The 15250-nt window shown below is 39.1% G+C and overlaps 3 protein-coding genes and 2 pseudogenes across 3 annotated transcripts; 3 read left to right on the forward strand and 2 right to left on the reverse strand.

The window, feature by feature from the left end:
- The first annotated feature begins 849 nt into the window (after positions 1-849).
- LOC148563332 (putative GPI-anchored protein At4g28100) lies at positions 850-1575 on the forward strand (annotated as a pseudogene).
- Positions 1576-1872: 297 nt separating this feature from the next.
- Positions 1873-2607, forward strand: LOC148563333 (formin-like protein 8 pseudogene; annotated as a pseudogene).
- Positions 2608-3148: 541 nt separating this feature from the next.
- LOC148563334 (Pentatricopeptide repeat (PPR) superfamily protein) lies at positions 3149-7145 on the forward strand. Its single transcript, XM_088487660.1, has 3 exons — positions 3149-3809; positions 4243-4379; positions 4729-7145. Exon 3 carries the CDS (start codon positions 4749-4751, stop codon positions 6882-6884), a length of 2136 nt encoding a protein of 711 aa, XP_088343786.1. The 5' UTR covers positions 3149-3809; positions 4243-4379; positions 4729-4748; the 3' UTR covers positions 6885-7145.
- A 212-nt stretch (positions 7146-7357) lies between these two features.
- On the reverse strand, positions 7358-12260 carry LOC107640086 (hydroxyproline-rich glycoprotein family protein). Its single transcript, XM_088487661.1, has 6 exons — positions 11599-12260; positions 11383-11497; positions 9619-10089; positions 8737-9265; positions 7985-8022; positions 7358-7792 (listed from the first exon to the last, which is right to left on the reverse strand). Exons 1-6 carry the CDS (start codon positions 11877-11879, stop codon positions 7754-7756), a joined length of 1473 nt encoding a protein of 490 aa, XP_088343787.1. The 5' UTR covers positions 11880-12260; the 3' UTR covers positions 7358-7753.
- A 1158-nt stretch (positions 12261-13418) lies between these two features.
- Positions 13419-15053, reverse strand: LOC107642807 (dof zinc finger protein DOF3.4). Its single transcript, XM_016346283.3, has one exon. It carries the CDS (start codon positions 14560-14562, stop codon positions 13810-13812), a length of 753 nt encoding a protein of 250 aa, XP_016201769.2. The 5' UTR covers positions 14563-15053; the 3' UTR covers positions 13419-13809.
- Positions 15054-15250: the final 197 nt, after the last annotated feature.

Here is a 15250-nt window from a genome sequence, read left to right on the forward strand (position 1 = left end):
AAATATTATTATGTTTCATATTGAAAATATCCATATCTAAAAATTTTAACCAAATGTTTACCTGAAATCTATCATGGATTTATGATTAACTAACACTCATAGTTTGAGATCATTATAAACATTTAAACTTTTAAAAATAATTGGATCACAATTTGTTTTATGAAAAAAGTTTAAAGATTATCAATTTTAATTTTAAAAATATTATTTGCATACTAAAATCAATCCTAATATATTTATATACAAATACATATATAATTTATTTTATTTTTAATATATATTTTATATTTCAATCTAATATTATATTTTTAGTAAACATTTGTAAATATTATTAGCCAAAAATAATAATTTGTACTAATCTTATAGTACTATTGTATTTTTATATATAACAATTAAGTAAAATGATGATGAAGAGTAAGTGTTTTGTTTAGTTTATTTTAATTTATTCCAATTGGAGTTAAGAAAAAAAAAGTTGAAAGACTAGCATTTTTTATAATCAATTTAATATTTTTAGTTTAACAATATATTTTTAATTTATATTTTTAAATATTATTAATTAATTACTAAATAAAAATAATAAGACTAAAAGACAAATAGGTCTCTGACCTTTTAAAACAGGGACATTTTCGTCCCTCAAGATTGGAAAATACATTTCGATCCCCCACGTTTTAAAACGGGAGACAATTATACCCTTCCATCCGTTTTGGGCCAAAAACGGCAATGGAGCCAGCTGACATGGAGGGGCAGTGAATGACGTGACCGTTACAGTTGGTGAGGTGGATTGGGACGAAATTTTAGTGGACAATTATACCCTTTCTTTCTTTTTCTCTCATAAACATTTCATCAAACACCATGTCAGCTCCACTACCACTAACCCTTTTCCTCTTCTGCATTATCATCTTCTTCTTCCATTGCTACATGTGCAATGACTCATCATCAACAACAACCCTTCAAACCCTTAAGCCCATCCTCCCAAACAAAAGCCCAGGCCCAGGCCCATCTCATCCATCAACAGCAACCATCCCTGCATTCCCTGAACAATCTGATGTCAAAGGTTGCCCCTTGACACTCTAAGATGAACTCTTTGACGGTATAAAGAATGCTTGTGGAGGCGGTGGTGGTGGTGGTTCTGACATGGAGCTCCACCGCACACGATGCTGCCCTGTTCTTGCATCATGGTTATACTCTGCATATTCTTCCACTGCATTAACCCATAGCCATACCCACATATCATCATTGTCATATGAGATGCCATTGTTACCAGATGACTCAAAAACATGTGTGAATGACTTAGAGAATGCACTGAAAGTGAGAGAGATTCAGCTGAAAAGACCCAATGAGACATGTGATGTTGTGTTCTGTTTCTGTGGGATAAGGCTTCACCCTCTGAGTTGCCCAGATGCATTTTCAATTAATAAAAATGGTGAATTTGTTGGGGATAAAACTGTGAGAAGGTTAGAGAAGAATTGCATCAGTAGAACCAACAATTTCAATGGCTTTCCTGGTCTTGGTGGCTGTTCCAAGTGCTTGAACACACTCTACAACAGTTTTCTATTAATCTTTTCCCAAAATAGATAAAAAAAAAAAGAAGTTTTTGTTTTGATTTGGGGTTGTTTGATTCGCTATTTTGACTTAGAATTTGATGGATCTTTGTTGAATATGATGAATTTGAGTTCATTTTATTGATGTTGATCTTCTTCATGATTTGGTGATTTGGTAAAGTTGTGTTTGTTTTATCTTTCTGTTTGAGAGTTTGGTTACTCTCTAAGTTATCTTGCAATGTCACCATCCTTCACACGCCTTTGGAGTTTGTACGCTTCACGGAAGTCATAAGAACCAATTGAAGCCAAAGTTCTTGAAAAGGGTTACAAGGAGATGAGGGCTAGTGGCCTATTACTGAAGTTTCTTGAGGCAATTCTCAAAGCTGGAAACCGGATGAATGCCGGAATTTCTAGGGGAAATGCACAAGGTTTCAACGTAAGTGCTCTTAGGAAGCTTCCTAATGTGAAAAGCATTGATGGGAAGACTAGTTTGCTACACTTCATTGTAGAGCAGGTGGCTCAGTCAGAAGGAAGAAGAGAAGTTATGAATCAAAAGCATAACATTCCCAAAATCAACGGTGATATAAGCAACTCCAATGAAAACAATAATAGCCTTGTGCAACACGAGACAGAGAAGGAGTATCTGATGCTTGGTTTACAAGTGTTATTGGGAGGTATAAATGATGAGTTATCTGAAGTAAAGAAAGCAGCAATATTTGATCATCAGAATTTCATTAGGATGTTATACATTCTCAATGCTCGTGTTAGCGAAATTCGAGAGATTGTAACCAAATGTTGTAGCGAGAACAATGAGAGAGGTGGATTTGTTAAGGAAATGAAAGGGTTTGTAGAGGAATGTGAGGATGAGCTTAAAGTTGTGAAAAATGAACACCTTAGGATCATGGAGCTTGTGAAGAAAACCAATGAGTATTATCTAGGAGGTGGAGGAGGATCAAATCCCTTTGAACTGTTTCTTATTGTGAGAGATCTTGTGCATGAAGAACCCCCCTCGCTCATCATGGACGATCGCACAAGCAGCGGCCATGACTTCCACCTTGCGTTTGGATGAAATAGGGCTCACTGGTGGAAACGGCGTCGTTTGGCACTTCAGGGATGAATTTGTCCAGTTAAATTTCGTCCCAATCCACCTCAGCGAGCGTAACAGCCACGTCATTCACTGCCCCTCCATGTCAGCTGGCTCCGTTGCTGTTTTTGGCCCAAAACGGACGGAAGGGTATAATTGTCTCCCGTTTTAAAACGTGGGGGATCGAAATGTATTTTCCAATCTTGAAGGACGAAAATGTCCCCATTTTAAAAGGTCAAAGACCTATTTGTTTTTTAGTCAAATAATAAATTTTATTGTCTTACTAGAAACAACATATAATACTCAAAACAAAAGTAGCACAATATAATGTTTATAGGAATCGGGTACTCTTTAAAGTTTAAATACCATCCATAGTTTTAAAAACGGAATCAGATCTACGATTAATTTTGGTTAACCGAAAATCAATCTAATTAATTCGGTTGAAATAAAAAAGCATCAGATAAAAATCGATGAAAAAACCAGTTAAACCGATTGATTAATTGGTGAATTATTTGAACCGAGCAGGTTTTTTTTAACATTTTCGGTTTTTAATAAAAAAAAAAAAAAAAAAAAAAAAAAAAAAAAAACAGAAAACCCCCCTTCTTCCTCTGTCTCACAGAACCCTAACCTAAACTAAACCCTATCAGAGGCTCAGAGTTGCAGCCACCACTATCGCCGCCGGCGGTGACAGCCAGCGGTTGCCGTCGTCGCTCTCGAAGGTCTGCTCGTGCTCGGAGCTGTTGGCCTCGCCGTCTTTGTCCTTGTCGTCATATCAGACTCATCATCAACAAAAGTTCAAAACTCATTACCCAGCCCCCACCATCGCCGAAGGCAGCAGCCCCCACCATCGCCGAACTCCTCTCCTCGGCCGTGGGTACCGTCGCCGCCGGCATTGTGACAAGTATAGGGTGTCATCTCGCCGCCGAACGTCTCTGCCACTCACCCTCTTCTCGCCGTGAAACCTTTGCTCGGAGATCTTCTCTTGCCGTCGCGAACAGTTCCTGCTCGGCCGTATTCTCCTCGTCGTCGCGAACTCTGCGCCCAGCGTCACTGTCTTCAAGCTCTCTGTTACCGCCATGTTCCTCCGAGCTCACACTCTCTTGGAGATCACTCTGTCACCGCCGTTCCTCCCTCGCCGCCATGAGGATGATGGCTCTGATTTGGTTGGTTGTGCTCGCTCCAGTCAGGTATATGCCCTTATTTCTTAGCTCACATGCTCTGATCTGTTATTAATATTCTATTTTGGTTTGCCTGATTGGTAATGCTTCTTCATAATTGCATTTGCACGTGTTTATGTTTGTTACCGAATATGTTGATTTACCGAATTTCTGGAGTTTGAGTTTCAATTCAGTTCTGGTATGATAGGATACAGAAATTAATTAACATATTGGGAATTAGTGCGGCCTAAGAAAACCATGTCTGAGTTATTTGAAGTAATTAATTCTTTGGTGAATGGAGTCTCAATTGTGGCCTCGTATATATGACTATTAAGAGAGGTGAAATAGTTCCGATGCTATGCAATTCGATTTGGTTGAGAATTGTGTTTTAAAATTTAAACCTTTCTTCTCGATTGTGGCTTCGTATATGACTATTATGTTTGTTTCTTTTGTTGTGGATTAGGTGTATGTTGACTTTGAAGTTTGTGGTGGGGCAATGAGATTGAGTTCTTGTTGTTTATAATGGGACTCCATACCAGACTCGAGAGCAAGCTTAGGAGAGGTGTTGATATTATTGTTGGCACTCCAGGTCTCGTGAAGGTATTGCCTTTATAATATTTGGTTTCATGTAATGGTTTTTCTTTTGCAATATGATTAATACCTATTGGGTTTTGATTTTTTTTTATATTTAATTAAACTGGTTTAACTACGATTTAACTTCGATTAGACCATTAAACCAGTCAGTCGATCTATTTATTGACTGGTTCAGTTCTCGCAACCTTGCTAAATAGTAAATACACATATTTGTAACTTTGTATTATTGGGTTTGGATGTATATGTCCCCGCCAACAAAATTTTGTTAAGAGTAAAATATACTGTGTCGTTTTTAAGATACTTCAAAAATATTTTTGACTTTTAATTTGATTCTATTTGCTTGCATTTCATCTAGGCGATTGTTAGAACAGGTAAATGAACAAGGCATGTTGTTGTGCAACAGAGGCTCTTGCACTCTCTGCGCTCCAAAAATGCAGCACCGTCACCTCACTCAGAGAGGCGCGTCAACTTCACGCCCTCATTGTCACCACCACCACCACCCTCTTAAGCTCCAAATCTCCCTTTCTCTACAACAACATCATCTCTATGTATGCACGATGCGGTTCTCTCAGCGACTCTCACATATTGTTCGACAAAATGCCTCACAAAACGCTTGTTTCTTACAATGCGCTTCTTTCTGCTTATTCTCGGGCCCCGGGCCATGCCGTTTCCGCCCTCAAACTTTATACCCAGATGGGTTTTATGGCCGTCAGGCCCAGCAGCAAGACCTTCACAAGCTTGCTGCAAGCTTCTTCCTTGCTTGAAGATTGGTGGGTTGGGTCTTTGCTTCATGCCCAGGGTATAAAGTTTGGTTTTTTGAGTAATATTTGTGTCCAAACTTCTCTGCTTAATATGTACTCAAATTGCGGGGATTTGGGTTCTGCTGAAATGGTCTTTGGGAACATTGGTGACAGAGACGATGTTGCATGGAATTCTTTGATTATTGGCTATCTGAAGAATAATAAGATCAAGGAAGGTCTTAGTCTTTTTTCTGCAATGCTGAGGGATGGTTTTGTCCCTACCCAGTTCACATATTCTATGATTTTGAGCGCATGTAGTCGTCTGAAGGGTTATCAATATGGGAGATTGATTCATGGCCATCTGATCGTTAGGAACGTCTCATGTGATTTGCATATGCAGAATGCTCTTCTTGACATGTACTGCAATGCTGGCGATACACAAACAGCAGATAAGTTTTTTTGTGGAATGGAAAACCCGGATTTAGTTTCTTGGAATTCGATGATTGCTGGTTATTCTGAGAATGAAGATGGGAAGAAGGCTATGAGTTTGTTTGTCCGGTTGCAGGAATTTTGTTTCCCTAAACCAGATGATTATACCTATGCCGGCATCATATCTGCAACCGGAGCATTTCCATGTTCCAGTTATGGAAAGCCTCTTCATGCTCAGGTTATCAAAGCAGGATTAGAGAGAAGTGTTTTTGTTGGAAGTACTTTAGTGTCTATGTATTTTAAAAATTGTGAAATCGAAGCTGCTCAAAGAGTATTTGATTCGATCTCCAGGAAGGATGTTGTTCTCTGGACTGAAATAATCATTGGTTATTCTAAGACGGATGGAATGAGCGCCATCAAATGCTTCTCTGAAATGTTTCACAAAGCCCAAGGCATCGATGATTATGTTCTCAGTGCAGTTTTGAGCGCCTGCGCTGATCTTGCCATTTTAAGACAAGGTGAAATGATTCATTGCTACACTGTTAAACTGGGCTATGGTGTTGAAATGTCTGTTTCTGGGAGTCTAATCGATATGTATGCCAAGAATGGTTGCCTTGAAGATGCATATTGTGTATTTTCTCATGTTTCAGATCCAGATTTGAAGTGTCGGAACTCAATGCTTGGAGGATATAGTCGCCATGGAATGGTGGAGGAAGCATTTAAATTATTTGAGGAGATTCTGGAACAAGGTCTCATCCCAGATCAAGTAACGTTCTTGTCTCTGTTGTCTGCATGCAGCCACTGTAGGTTGGTTGAGCAGGGAAAATTCCTCTGGAATTATATGAACAGCATTGCTTTAGTTCCAGGGCCTAAACACTACTCTTGCATGGTATCTCTGTTGAGCCGGGCAGCATTACTGGAAGAGGCAGAGGAAATTATCATTAAATCACCTTATGTTGAAGATAATCTTGAACTATGGAGAACTTTGCTAAGCGCCTGTGTTATCAATAAAAATTTGAAAGTAGGAGTTCATGCAGCTGAGGAAGTTTTGAAGTTGGATGCAAATGATGGTCCAACACTTGTCTTGCTTTCGAATCTATATGCCTCAGCAGGGCGGTGGGATAAAGTTGCAGAGACTAGAAGAAATATGAAGGGATTGCTGGTTGAGAAAAGTACAGGGTTAAGTTGGATTGAGGCCAAGAACAACATTCATGCATTCTCTTCAGGAGATCAATCACACCCCATGGCTGATGAGGTGCAGGCTGAACTGTACAGATTGAAAATAAATATGGTCGGAACAGAAATTGATGAACATGAGGCACAAAATGCATATGCTACATAAGTTGCAGCGGCTAAGCATGTTGTGGATGTGGAATTTAAGTAAAATAAAATAGTGTATAGAGAAACTGAACTTATAGTTATGGGGATAGAACGACAAGCTTCTACAGATAGGAACGATAGTTTGTTATTTTCCATCTCCCCTTTGCACTATAGAGTCTAGAGTCTAGAATATAGATGTTTCCTATATAGTGTCCAGCTGGAAAATTGTTACATGCTCCTCAGTTCACGAAGTATTATGCAAAATCTGAGTTTCTGACCCAAATATTAACTGAGTAATATTTCAATCATTAACTACCTAGAGTATTATTGTTCTCTCGTATGGAAAATGAAGTTATTCTTAACTGCACATTTTTTGTTACACTAATACATAACTGAGTTGTGGCACTTGGAAATTTGAGTATAATGAGTAATAAATTAATAATAATAATAACCAAAAGTATTCAAGGAAAAAGGAAAAGGGTCAACTACTCCACGTTGTGTCCAAACAAACTGCTTAGTTAATGGCAATTGATATCTTTTACAACAGCGAACCATTTATGATCGACAGGCTTGCTACAATTCATGAGAATTTGGCAATCAAAATCATCTAACCTACAATTAATCTACAACGTTAAATGAAATGGAGCCAACAGTGACTCACTGAAAGCCTAATGGAAGAACTCAATGAATCAAAACGACCAAGAATCCAGAAGTGAATACATCAACATCTACCAGCGCCCTCACAGCAGTATCCATTTTCCCACATCACCAGATTCAGAGATGACCATTTTAGGACCAGACCTAACAAGAAAAACCATGCTTCATGCAGAACATCGCATGCTTGGATGCAGTAAAGGGTATCATCAACTTTATGATCTCAGCTCGCTTTTATTAGCGGCGAGCAGGTCGGGTTTTCGGCCGCGGATTTTTCTACAAGATCACAGGGAAACAAAAAGAAAAGACTTAGAAGATTCAAGAAACTGCAAAACAGATAAATCGCAAATTTGGAAGAAAACTACAATACTTGACTCTGTCAACACAGAAAGTACCCGATATTAGGAATTTTTTAGATTCATAATCAGACTTAATCTAGAAAGAGTAGAAAGGATAAAATTTACTTACAGATCCTCCAAAGCTCGCACCGGATCCTGTTGCAGCACCTGAATAGGAAGGAATAAATGGTTAATGTTGTGTGAACACAGGAATGAGAAATCCGAATAAAACTTCACCCCAACACAAAGCATAAGAGAAGAAACAATGAAATGGGAAAAGAAAAAGCTTAAATTCAACAATGCTCCATTTCGTGATTTCAAAAACCTAATTGCAAGCAAGAAATGCTTCTCCAGAACTGGTACTATCACAATTATAGAAATTTTTAACCATAAGCATACAGTTGTTCCATTACATAAAAGAAAACTTGAGAAATGTATCCAAAACAGGCAGAAAACAATTCGCCAGCTTCAATGAAATCATTGAATGTACCAAACTGTCACTGATTCAAGTGATTTGACACTTATTCTCCGTAGTAGGCCACCTAAAAAAAGGTCCTTGAAAAGCTTTATCAAGTTATCTCCATAGTAGGCCACCTAACTTGAATCAAATGCGAAGAAATCCGAAAGATAATACTGGTGACATAAACTAAACAAAAACTATCCAAAATACAAAAGATTACAGATCCAAAAATGGCAATTATTATTTATTTGGTTGGAATGAACTACTAGGATGAATAATTTCCTTTTTACAGGTTTTGGTCAACTGGTGTTACTTTGGTTAAACATGTAAATTTCAGCTGTCTTTTGTTGTCTTGCAACAGCCCTCAAAATACAATTGTGATTGTTAAATAAATTTAAAAGAACAATAACTCAAGAAGGTACCTGACACGAATGAACTTGAGAAGAGCGAATTTCCAGCTGGAGTTGAACTAAACAAGGGAGCAGTATTACTAAACAAAGAAGGAGTTGAAGCAGGACCAGGTAAGGAGGATGTAGAACCAAAAAGTGAGGTTTGAGGTGTAGCAGTAGATGATCCAAACCAAGAAGACCCTAGGGCAGGAGTTGATGGGGTTGCAAACAAAGACGATGACATAGAAGATGATGGAGCAGAAGAAGGTGTACTAAAAAGAGAGAGTCCACTTCCTGATGATGATGTAGTTGCTGTGGATGTCTGTGGGGCAGCCAATGCTCCTTGAGTTCCTGAACTAGAAAACAACCCTGCAACTTGAGTTGAGGGCTGTGAATTTGCAGGTAAATGCAACGTCGGGTGAACTCTTTTTGAGGCGGCTTCTTGTCTTGCAGTTTCTCGCCGGTCAGCCTCTAAAAATGGATCATTCACCTCCCCCCGTCGGCGTTGATCAGCTAGATATGCTGATTTCATAGATTCAATATATTGATGAATGCTCTCGACCTAAGTAATTAAAACCTGTTATTACTAATGTAGAAGAGAACTGGACAATAACATCTAGCAGTGACAGCAGTAATTCTATGTAAGAAATTTTTTAGCAAAGGGGCATACATGAATAATACTCTCTAGTATACCAGTTACTGTCCTTTGTTCATTACAATAAGGGAAAAAAATAGCATGGGATTGAGTATAGAATCACCATGACACCATATGAAGAATGGACAGTTATTCCAAAAATAACAGATGATGAAATGTTTTGTTTATGCAACTTAGCCACAATGCCACATGATGAAAACTACATAGTATGTTGTAAAATCAGGTAAGAACTAAAAGGGCTATATTTTTTTTCTCTTTACCTTTGCAGCCACATGAACAAAAAAATCATGCACATTTGTCATGACTTTGGGAAGAGATTGCAACAACGAGGATCCATTAGAGGAACCATTTCTCTCAGAGTCCAAAAGAATAAGCTGCTCCAATTCTTCAATCCACTGATGACATTCACCAAGATACTTCTCAAATCTTAAAACTGTTTGCTGTAAAAAGGGTGACGGTTTCTTTGGAAGACCACTATAGAAGTCAAAAACAGGCACTATAGATGTAGCAGTTGGTTGGCTACTTGGACCAGATGATGCAGTTGCACCAGCAGTCTGTGATGGGGCAGTGGCACTTGATGCTCCCCCACTGGGATGAAGAAACCTTGGACGTAGCATCATAAAGGAACGAACAGCTACCTCAGTGTTGCGTAACATATCCTTGACAACAGACATCAATTCCAGCAGCACAGTTTTCTGTCTTTCCATACCAGTGCTGATTCCACCAAGTTCCTGTCAAATGACAAAGTAAATAGCTATTGTTTCAACTTTCAAGAATGCAGCAACAACAACTAAGTCATGTCCCGCTAAGCAGGTTCAAGTATATGGATCAAATGATGCCACAGTGTTTTATGATAAAACATATTTATATTCAACTATTATCATCTAAATATCTTTCAATAGTTGATCTGTGATTTTTCTAGATCTCCATATATCTCTTATATTGGACTATCCACTACTTGATCCAATCTCCTTGTTGGGTCCTCCTCAGGTCTTCCACACATTTCTAAGCTGCTAAGGGAAGATTACAGCATCTTCTTACAATAGATAGCACCCCAACTTCTCTCTTTTTCCCTCCAATACTCATTGCCTATCCTATATTCTTTCGAGAGTAGATCACTTTAAAGCCTGAGCATCAAAAGTAATCAAGAATAGGATACTTGGTGTTTGGATCTCAAAGTTACCTTCTAAGATCATAAAAATCCTGAATTCTTAATTCAGCACTGATAAAATAGGCTTGCGAATTTCCAGAAAAGCTTCAATAAGAATAAGATTATATGCTGAGTCTAAGATGAATTACGAACACTAATGACTTGACGCTGCTTTTAGGATCAAGAAAATACATTGAAAGTTCACAAACCACTTGTGTTATTCAAGTATATGCCCTGCCTACACAAACTAGACAAAATTTATATGCTTCCTTTATTATAGAAGAACAGAGCAAACCACATATTGGCAAGTCTCAATTGGTAACCAATTTTGCAACATTTTTCCTACTTTAAATCTAACTAACATAGCAGAGATATCTATATTTCCCGTAGAGTCTGTGTTAATTGTCAGCAGAACACCTAAATAGCGTCCTGTTTATTTTTGCACTCAAACCATCAAAATCTATTTGTTTTAACAGTTTGACCTTTGTTTTTCTAGGTCTTCCTCTACTTCTAGCTAATGGACTGCTCTTCATCTAATATACTCTCCTTACTGTGGCCTCTCAAGGCTTTCTGTACACTTGGTTAAAGCAGATAACACGAGACTCTACCATATTTGAAAGTATCCCTTGAATATTGTGTCTCATATAATGCAACATCACCATGTACCCGCAACATCTGTAACATATAAAATACTAGCAAACCAAGCATGCCTTAACTTAAAAACACTTAACATTAATCCATATTCAATACTCCTCCTTTCCCCTCTTCTTCGTAAGAAATGCACTGCCTTTCTAGAACAGCTAAAAGTATACAATAACAATAGGGGAATGGATAGGATAAAGAAGGAACATAAACGAGAAAGAAAAAAGAGAACCTGAACAATGTGGCTTGCATCAAGCTCAAACCCATCATTGGAAACAGAAGAATCATAAAGACGACTACATTGATCAAGCCTCTGGCTTTCGTCCCGATACTCCAATATCCGCTCCCTTAAGTAACAAATTACAGTTAATACTACTAAAATATTTCAAACAAGAAGCACATAGCAACCCGGAAAAGACTCCAGACTTGTAGGGAAAGTAGGACATACTCGATCTGAAGGAGAAACTTCTGGGAATCAGGGTGTAGATCGGACCAGTTGGTACTGTAAGTAGCGGGAGTTTTATCATTGGTGAACAGAAACAACTGCTGTTGCTGTTGCTGTTGCTGCTGCTGCTGCTGCAGTTGTAGTTGTTGTTGTTGTTGTTGCTGCTGCTGCTGCTGCTGCTGAAATTGAAGTTGGAGCTGCTGCTGTTGCGGCTGCTGAAACATGCTACTCTGCTGGAAAGGCGATTGCTGTTGCTGCGGCGTTGAAAACAAGGAAAATGACATTGTGGTAGGTGCTATCGAATTGCTGAGAAGCCCTGCTTAAACCCTAGAAAGAGGAATTAGATTGAGTGTTGAGGCCTTCAAAGTTAGAGAGCCTTGGTTCCGGAATTTTGAGAGGGGAGGGAAACTCTAATTGATTCTGAATTACTTCTCTTGTGTTATCAAACTTTTGAGTTTCAATTTGGGATTTGCTCATTTGCATACGCACCCTCAGTTGGGGCTCAACAGTCCTTTCCCTTTTGCATTCTCAGTTGTCGCGTCCCGCGCCCAGCACCCCACGCCCGGAGTCTTACACGGGTTTTCAAATTTAAATGCTACGGCGGCCCATCAAAATATCAAGCCCATTTACGCTCTCTCAGAAAGCAGGCCTTCTTCTTTCGGCCCTAAGTAGCCCATTTAAACTCATTTCTTTTTATTTCCTATTCTTCTCCTCTTTGTGTGCTTTATTTCCGAAAAAAAAAAAAAGAAATGCTAATTTATTCAGTAGATAATGTGATTGATTGATTGTGAAGACTAAATTTGACAAGGCAGGTGAGCCCCACAAAATGAACATTTTCATGTGCGAAACGATTATCGAAGCAATCACATCCCATCTTTGAGAAAAATGTAGTACAGTATGTAGAAACACAAGAAGAATGGCGGCCGAGTGGAATTAGCTCCATCCACTGTACAGTAAACAACACCAGTATTATGCAATTGCATGGAAAATCCAGTTGTCAATGTCAATATAACCATTTTTTATGTAAGCTAAGATTTTAACTTGTATATACAGTTGCTCTAATTCAATTTAAATAAATAAAATAAAGCACTTTGGGTAAATTATTCCAATTCTTCCAGAGTGTTCTGAAAATTGTACTAGTTGATCAATAATACCCTCCAAAGAGAAAGAGTGGACCTTGAGTCTTTGATATGTTTAGTTAAACTAAATGGTAAAGCTAAGTCTCGAATTCTCCAAATTGAATACAATATAACCAAAGTAAATATGATGCACAGCAAGAGTAAAGAGATTAAATTCAGGTTGCAACGTACAATGGTAACACATACTCCTACTGCCCTACATGTATGGAGAACCACGACTTTCCTCACATAGTCACATAACATACTATTCGTGTCTTTCCAATAGGGAACAAAAACACAGCTCTGAAATTATATTAAAGAGGGTAGAGACTCACCTGAAATTTATTTCCTACAACATTCTCATTCTGCCTAGCGCCAGAAATTTATTTCATAATTAGTACAAACAATTAAGCTCATGAATAATAATCTCTTTATAATGACTAGATGGATTATGAATACTAGTTTACTATAGAAGCAACTTGCCAATAATTAGATTAGCTAAAGCTTTTTAATGCATGGAGATCGCCCATTATCGCAAAATGTTTTTACAGTAAAAACAACCAAAATGAAAGGTCGGTCCTTTAACTATTTAATTAAGCACTTAAATTTGCCTTTGGTTAGCTACTTTTTCTAACTACTCTAGTAAAAGAGAAAATTCATTTTGTAGCATATTTTATAATATAAAATACACTTGTTAGGAAGAAGTGATTATAGGCATATATCTCTTAAAAATTAAAATAATGGTAGAAATCAAAGAGCAAAAGACATTAACTGAGAAGAGAAAGACTAGCAAAGCGTAATACACACGCCAAAGGGAATACACACACACAGGTCAGGTCATCCGAAAGCAAACCAATACAATCACACACCTCATTTTAACTATCTCTAATAAGTTTAACATAAAGAGAAACAGGAGAGGAGTTAAATACAAAAGATTTTTTTTGGGGGGATGGGGGAAAGAGTAGAGTCGTGATTCTAATTCGAAGTAGAAGATATACCATGATTCCCTTAAACATTAAGTACGTAACCCTAGATTTAAACCTGAAGGGAATCAAACCAAAACAAAATAAACCAAAAAAGAGGTTTTTGTTTATCTTTATTTGAGACCATTTCCGGGTGTGGAAATGGCTAGTCCCGGCCAAGGGAAGCAGTCTCCAGAAACAAAGCCACCTTGATCGCCGCCTTCAAACTGCCACGTGTGCCCAACACCGGATCCCGCAACACCGCCGCCAATGCTGCCTCCGTCCGCCACCACGCCCGGGAAAGCCCAACCGCCTCTCCCCATCCCCATCCCAAATCCAACATCTTCGAGGCCAGGCCCAAGACCAAGCCCAAACCCACCCAGAGCCAGAAACCCACCAGGACCCTGCTGTGTGTTGCTCAGCAACGAAGTGAAGCTCCCACCGCACAAGCTCACGTTATTACCCTTTGCTTCACCATCCACAACTACTCCACCGAACTGCACGGGTGCTCCGGGGTGGTTGTTCCCGGCCACGGGAACCATGGTGAGCGGGGTCACAGAAGAAACCGAGGTGACGGCCGCACCTCCGGAGGAGGAGGTTGTGGCGGTGGAGGCTGAAGGAACGGTGCGAGAGCGCTTGGCGTTTTTACGGCTTCCACCGCCGACGGGGATGTCACGGAGAGTGCCGCCGTGGGTCCAGTAGCGGCGGCAGGACTTGCAGAAGTGGCGAGGCTGGGAGAAGTTGTAGTTGTTGTAGTAGCAGAACTTGGTATTAGTAGAGTCGCAGCGAGGGCACGGCAGGTGCTCTTGCTCGGCCGGCGGTGGGGCTAGGGAGGTGTTGTGAGGCTTGGCTGATCGACGGCTTTCGCCGGAGTCGGAGGAGGGCATGGCGTTGTGAAATGGGATGAAGGTAGAAATAGTATGTAGTTGAAATTGAAATAGTATGTAGTCAGAAACAGTAGAAGAGAATGGAATGAGTGGTGTGGTTGGGCATATGGGGAAGGGTGGGGGTTTTTATGGGGAACAAGAGAGAGAAAAGAAATGAGGGTGGTTTGGAAGAATGTAATGAGAGACAAAATTTCTGAGGGTTATATGAGGCAGAGTGGAATGCAGCTTTAACAGTGTTGTTGTGTGAAGCACGACATGCATTTTCAGTCGCCTACAGATAGAGACTTATGCTTCCTTGGGTCGGCTAATAGCCCTGCACTGTGCACACACCTATCTCCTCACCTCATTTTATTTTTTTATTATTGTGAATTTCGTTATACGTTCAATCTTGTACAAACAAAAAAAAAAGTGTGTATAAATATCGTTACTCGGATGTTTCTTTCTTTCTTATTCTTACTACTATTCAAAATGAAATCATTAATTTTGCTTGGCTTTAATTTGTTTTCTTCCCCTTTATTCCTTTTCTTATAAAGGGGTTGGGCTTTTTGGTTTTGGATCATTAGCAATTATGCATGGTGCGTAAAGTGAAGTGGTGGAAGCATCATCTTGGCATTTGCCCTTTGAAGCAATTATGGCATGTAAATCTATGGCCAATTGAAACAAAAAGCAAATCCAACGAGACATTATG

This window comes from Arachis ipaensis, chromosome B5 (assembly GCF_059453495.1).
Source record: "Arachis ipaensis isolate K30076 ecotype BB chromosome B5, ASM5945349v1, whole genome shotgun sequence".
NCBI lineage: Eukaryota > Viridiplantae > Streptophyta > Magnoliopsida > Fabales > Fabaceae > Arachis > Arachis ipaensis.

Coding starts and splice junctions, on each gene's coding strand:
- LOC148563334 (XM_088487660.1), top strand. CDS start 4,749: ATGAACAAGGCATGTTGTTGTGCAACAGAGGCTCTTGCACTCTCTGCG.
- LOC107640086 (XM_088487661.1), bottom strand. CDS start 11,879: ATGTCATTTTCCTTGTTTTCAACGCCGCAGCAACAGCAATCGCCTTTC. Junction 11,498..11,598: donor AAGTTTCTCCTTCAGATCGA/GTATGTCCTACT, acceptor TTGTTACTTAAG/GGAGCGGATATTGGAGTATC. Junction 7,793..7,984: donor GTGCGAGCTTTGGAGGATCT/GTAAGTAAATTT, acceptor GTGATCTTGTAG/AAAAATCCGCGGCCGAAAAC.
- LOC107642807 (XM_016346283.3), bottom strand. CDS start 14,562: ATGCCCTCCTCCGACTCCGGCGAAAGCCGTCGATCAGCCAAGCCTCAC.